This window comes from Aulonocara stuartgranti (genome assembly GCF_965226115.1).
Source record: "Aulonocara stuartgranti genome assembly, chromosome: 8".
NCBI classification, from domain to species: Eukaryota; Metazoa; Chordata; class Actinopteri; order Cichliformes; family Cichlidae; genus Aulonocara; species Aulonocara stuartgranti.
Genome location: NC_138959.1, coordinates 2763530 through 2769878, shown reverse-complemented (window position 1 = coordinate 2769878; position 6349 = coordinate 2763530). Strand labels below are relative to the sequence as shown.

General features: G+C 38.7%; 1 protein-coding gene across 4 annotated transcripts; it reads right to left on the bottom strand.

Annotated features, from left to right (window-relative positions):
- Positions 1-700: 700 nt before the first annotated feature.
- Positions 701-5206, bottom strand: LOC309712935 (uncharacterized protein). Of its 4 annotated transcripts, none has more exons than XM_082544150.1 (3): positions 4772-5206; positions 4395-4679; positions 701-3041 (listed from the first exon to the last, which is right to left on the bottom strand). In XM_082544150.1, exons 2-3 carry the CDS (start codon positions 4495-4497, stop codon positions 1693-1695), a joined length of 1452 nt encoding a protein of 483 aa, XP_082400276.1. In that variant the 5' UTR covers positions 4498-4679; positions 4772-5206; the 3' UTR covers positions 701-1692. The 4 variants fall into 4 exon arrangements, with proteins under 4 accessions (XP_082400276.1, XP_082400277.1, XP_082400278.1 ...); XM_082544151.1 differs by having other exon boundaries at positions 4395-4528; XM_082544152.1 differs by having other exon boundaries at positions 4395-4528; positions 4920-5206.
- Positions 5207-6349: the final 1143 nt, after the last annotated feature.

Sequence of the window (6349 nt, the reverse complement as noted above, 5' to 3'; positions counted from 1 at the left end):
TCCCGGATGAGCTTCGGGGAACCGAACGATCCAAGATCACGCGAAATCGTCAACAATCTAATCCAGCTAACTTACTTAGCGAGGTACGAAGAACGGGCCCCTGGTCTAAACTCTGATGCTAGCGTGTGTTAATGTACCTGTGGAGCAAAGTGCTAGAAAGCCAAATGAGGTTCCACTGAGAATTGAACTCAGATCGCTGGATTCAGAGTCCAGAGTGCTAACCATTAGAATGTATTACGACCTTAACCTGAAAATTGAATTTACTCTTTTAGAGAATATTAAATAGTAAAAGCCATGTTAACATGGCTTAATCTCACCAACACAAGTCTTACCTTTCCAAAGGTTGATGCAGAAGTAAAGTTTCTTTAATGAAGTTAAGTATTTCTTGTGAAGTTTTCAAGCCGTTAGAGAGAGTCAAGTTCTGTCATTTCATTCTTACCCATAGCTGTTTTTTTTCTAAACAGACACTGATCCCACAAGAGGAGGAATTTAACTGCAAACGCTCTCAGACGTATCAGTCCTGCTTTTCCCGGATCAGTGTTCATAGTTTAGTCTGTGGTGTCAATCCTTAAGCCTCTTTTATCAATATAATCATTCCTGTGCACTTTTCAGGGTCCAGGTCATTACAACCTTTTTATCATCAATCAAATAAAAATGACACATCATCTGGATTAATAGAAAGAAAGAAAAACCCAAAGAAAACTATTAAAAATATTTTATTTATCATGCACAGACTGCTGGACAATAGAGGGCACTAAAACACTGTGCTCCCTGAGCCACACCAAAGTTTGAAGTGTCAATGTGGTAAACCAAATCTGGTTTAGTGTGGGGAAATTCCTGACAAGTTGCAGCAATCAAATTGAAATTCACAGGGAACAAATTTAAAAACTAACAGACAGAAAAAATGACACTGTTACAAAATACGAACACAACAGCCTCATAATGACAGATTTAACCTTCTAAGACCTGAACTCTTCCATGGCATGCTTTTTTGATTTCTCTTTGATATTTGGGCTGATTGGGACCCGATGAATGTAAAAACAGAGGATTACCAGATTATGTTTTTTACCTGATTTTTGTTTCTTAGAAAAATAAGAGCCACATATGAGGATATTCATTTTTAGAGCAAAATTGAGTATAAATACAAAATGTGATGTCCACATATGTGGACGCCAGGTCCTAGGAGGTGAAAGAAAAAAAGCTATATACGTTAATGTGAAAACATATTCCTGATGTTGGACTAAGATGATACAGATGATTACTATTTGCAATTATCAGAGGGACTGGATTGTTTAATATACATTTTCCATCTTGTGATCAGATTACTGTACAGTACAATCTCTGTTGTCTCTTCACATTTTCTTGTCTCGATGCATGCTCAGTCATCCAGGTATGTAAATCTCAAAAGGTTGATTGTGATCATCTGGACAAAACTTTTCATCACTCATCCAAGTGACTTCTTCAGTATTTTGGGATTCACAGTGGTGCTAGTTTCGGTCATTGTGCAAATGCACTGTTTATAAGGTTGGGGAAACCTGCAGCCAGCTGAGACTGGAGAAGTCACTTGGATGAGTGACGAAATGTTGCTCCCACTGAAAACGCTACGTCCAGATGAATAGAATCAACTTTTGGGGATTTGCATTTCCCTCTTAGGATAAATCCTTTCCCACTAACCCCACAACATGAAAGTAATTATTCTCCTGTGTGTGCTCTCATGTGCCTCTTTAAATCCCCTAATTGTAAAAATCTTTTATTACAAATGTCACAGCCAAATGGTTTGTCTCCTGTGTGAATTATCATATGCCTGTTAAGATTTTTGTTATAATTAAACCGTTTACCACAAAGATCACAAGCATACGGGCTCAGCCCTGTGTGGATGCTCCTGTGTCTCTTCAGAACACCTTGTTGTGAAAACCTTTTACTACAAAATTCACAGCTGAATGGTTTCTCTCCTGTGTGGATTCTTTTGTGTGTCTTCAGATTGCCCACTCGATTAAATCTTTTACCACAAATGTCGCAACCAAATGGCTTCTCACCCGTGTGAACACTCAGATGTGTCTTGAAATGAATCCTCTGAGTAAATCTTTTACCACAAACATTACAATCGAAAGGCTTCTCTCCCGTATGGACACTTCTGTGTCTCTTCAGATCCCCCAGTTGTAAAAATCTTTTACTACACACACCACAACTAAAAGGTTTTTCGCCTGTGTGGATTCTCATGTGCCTATCCAGACTATACTGCTGTCTAAATCTAGTTTCACAAATGCTACAAGTAAACGGTTTTTCCCCTGTGTGGACTCTCATGTGAGTCTTAAGATTTGCATTTTGATTGAATCTTTGTCCACAAACACTGCAGCCAAATGGTTTCTCTCCACCGTGGACTTTTGTCTGCGATTCAACACTTTCCTTCACTCTATTAACCAAATGGCTGGAAGTTTTTTTTCCTGAATGATGTGTTGAATAATGTCTCTGAAGATACCCTTTGTACTGAAAGCGTTTACCACACTCAGAGCAGCTGAGCGGTTGTTTGGCAGAGATATGTCCCACATTATCACTCTTTACACCTGAGTCATGTTTCATGCTCTCCTTCCAATCACTACTTTCACTTTCAGGTCCAGACAAAGGCTCTTGCCAATCATCATCATCCTCATCAACAGTGACTTCATTCTTGAAATAGTCTGAAGCTTTTCCATCAGTATTTGGTTGTAAAAGACTGTTTAGATATGAAGTATTGGTAGGTTCTGGTCCTCCACAGAGCTCTCCACCAGGTTCTCCTTTTATCTGCTTGTGTGAGCAGCTGGCTGGAGTCGGTGTGTCTTTGTTATCTTCAGCTGGTTCTTGGTGAAGCTCTAAGACTTGAGGTTTCTCTTCCTCATCTTCAGTCTTCAAAGTAACAGCACCCAGACCATTAAGCTGCTCTCCTTCCTGACCAGTCCATAGTTCCTCCTGCTCCTCCTTTATGTGGATGTGGCCTATGTCCTGCTGGTCCAGACTGGGGATCGAGGGAACCTCTTCTTTAACTGGCAACATCTGCTGGACATCTGCAGAAAACACACATTACAGGTGCATCACAGGAAGCTGGGAGCTATGCATTTTTAGTTCGAGAATTCTAGTTCTAAGTCAGGGATGTCAAACTTACGGCCAATGGACCACATCCAGCCCACGATACAATTATATCTGGCCCGCAAGATAATTTCATATGTCAATTATTAATTTTCTTTATCGTGTGAAAAAAACATTTAAATGCAGAAGTTCTTTATTGACAGAAAGCTGAGTGTCACAGGTCTGGGCTACTTAGGATAAAAGTGGGCTGTATGTGGCCCCTGATATAAAATACGTTTGACATCCCTGTTCTACGGTATTACACATCAAGACATAACAAAAACAAAAAATCATCTGCTCTCTACAAGGTTCTAAAATCATTTAAGCACAGCCTTCTAACATATGACACAATGTCATTATTTACTGAACAAAAACTAAGCCAAACTGCAGAAGCAGTGTGTTTAAGCTGTGTGTGGAAAAACTAGCTACATCCTATATGATTCAACAGCTTGTAGAAACAATGTTAGCACAAAAACAGTAAAGTACAGTGGTCCCTCGTTTATCGCGGTAGTTATGTTCTAAAAAATAACCCGTGATATGTGAAATCTGCGAAGTAGCCAACTTTCTTTTTTACAATTAGTATAGATCTTTTAAGGCTGTAAAACCCCTCACTACACGCTTTATACACTTTTCTCAGGCAGGCATGAACATGTTCACACTTTTCTCTCTTGTTTAAACACTCTCAAAGTTCAAACCTTCGTAGAAAAATAAGTCCAGTATTATAGAATGAAACCAAAGGCACCCGCAGCTGCCTTTGACGGTGAAAAACATTTTGTCTACATTGTTGTGTTTTTGATCGAAGACTTTGACAAGCCGAATGCATTCTGTACGGTACAGGAGACACGGTACGAGATTGATTGACAATGGTCTAGAGCCAATCAGGACGCAGAACACAATGCGCTGTACACATTTAGTAATGATCAGTTACTACCGACTGCATTACTGCATTTTGTGCAATTTCCTTACACTATTTTTCTAGTATATCTAATTCACATTTTCTTTCTGAGCCTAGTGCTGTGAATTTCCCCAGAGTAGCATTAATAAAATCTTTATTTATCTATAACTAACATGGCAGTTTCATGGACCATAAAGACAAGCTCCAAGTGTTTCTGGAGCTTTACCTTCTTTACTAACTTCAGATTTTATCCTCTTGTCCATGAACCTCTGAAGTGGTTACCAAATACCTGAATACAGCATCATTACACACTAATTGTTGTGTTTTATAATTTAGTTTCTGCTGTTTGATCAAGAGAATGAGTTACATGTTAATGAAACAAATGAACGTCACCCACCTGCCTGTGCTTCTGCCAAACCTGATGTAGCTGATGCAGATACAAGGGGACACAACCTGAGACCTTTGGGGTCGCCCGGTTGGAGGATCTTTAATCGAGACATTGAAACTCCACTTGTGACTTTCAGGTGCAAGCTGCAATGACACAAATGAGCCACCCGAACATTTACTCATTCATTCTCAGGCAGTAGAGGGGCTCAATTACCAATCAGAAGTTCGATGGATATATCCATGACTCCTCCGGTCTGTGCACCAAACTATTAACTCTGTGTTATTCTTGGTGCATCTGTCAAAGTGCAAATGTTAGATTAAACTGAGATGATCTGGCAAGAGTTGCAAAACGTTATGAATTCACTGTATCACTGTTACTGCCAATACCTTAGAGCAGCTCTGGGTCCTTTGACAGGTTAACTTTTAAAAATTAAATTCTAGTCCAGGTAGCAGGTCTATATTTTTGTGTAAAAGCCCTCTTGTGCTGGCCGTATCCATGACCGTGTGGCTGCTGACTCTACTGGGAATAAAGTACCTATCCAGCAGAAAACAAGTGAGTCCTCTTCAGCTATGTCCCGGTGGAGGAGGTGACCCCAACGTGTATTTCTTTTCCTCCTTCATGTTTTTGCTCGTTTGGCGGCGATAGCTGACGCCCGGTTTTATTTATTGTGCTAAATTAGAAATGTTACCGTCTCAGTGTCTCAAAACCTCGTTATACCATAAAAACGATTCTAATTATTATTCGGCACCGCAGGCTTCCCTGGTGAGAGGATGAAAACTCGTCTGGAAGCTCCGCACAGTCTCAGGACGGACAGCTTCCTGCCCGTCAGTCCAACATTTTTTTTGTTCCCCTTTACAACACGGTATAATAGAAGGTTCCTAGAGCCGTTTTTTTCCTGACGCAAAAAGATTCCTGAGGAATGAACGAAGAAATAATTGTTAAAGTTTAAAAAGTAAAATTAACCTCCAGTTCCGATTCATGCAAAACAGTCTTTGTGGCGAAAGAAATCCTAAGAAGTCATTTTAGTTTGAGGACAACATACAGCCAGATCAGGTTCACTGTTTTTCATTTATTTTCTGTTTTGTGTCTTATCTACTTTAAATATAAGCTGAACAAAATATATTAAATAAATAGTTAACTGATTAATAGTTTTCCAATTTCAGGCTGTTTGACATCATTACAAAGAAATGTTACGTCAGTATCTTTGGCTGGCCATCGGGCAACTGTGTTTGTCTCTTGCTTTAACTCTTTATCATTATTTGAACCCTCATGCAAAAAGCCATTTCAGAATCACAAACATTTAATTTGTTGGGTTATGACCGATGGTCCCTTCAAGTGTATAATATTTAAATATTGCACCTGGAGCTAATATGAATAGTTTTATTTATTATTGTACAAATAAAACATAATTTGACATTTTTATTGCAGTTTAATCTTGAAGCCAGTAAAAATTTTTAAAAAAGCAATGTATGACTCCACCCATGAAACTCAGATTATATTGAGTGTACATCTCATCAAATGTGACCTTTACCGAATTCACTTTCATAATGAAAAGTTTTTATCTTTGCTAATCAAACGGCATTGTGGATGGATGACTGAATTTTCCTTAGGAAAATTCCTAAGCAAGTGAAGTAATCTTTGTCTGCACAGCAGTCATCAAAACAGGGTGAAATTCTCTAAATACTAAAGAGTAGTGCTTCCTTTATTACCTCCTTTATCTTTATAAACTGGACCATCCTTTATGCTTCATCATCTGAAACATATATCATGGGAGACAAGTGACAATCTTTTAAAAATATATATTTATGTTTTGTACTGTGGAAAAAATATGTTCTAATTATGAAATATGCTTCAGTTACATCCATGTCCTTCACAGTATGATATAATTAACCTTTGACCTTGAGGAAACATTAGTTCTCTAACTTTGGTCTCAGGTTGAGGCAGGTGAGCAAAGGTCCTAACGC

Excerpts from the sequence above, each read along its gene's own strand:
- LOC309712935 (XM_082544149.1), bottom strand. The coding sequence starts at position 4,497 with ATGTCTCGATTAAAGATCCTCCAACCGGGCGACCCCAAAGGTCTCAGG. Across the intron at positions 3,042-4,394 it reads TTTGGCAGAAGCACAGGCAG|ATGTCCAGCAGATGTTGCCA; the intron begins GTGGGTGACGTT and ends TGTTTTCTGCAG.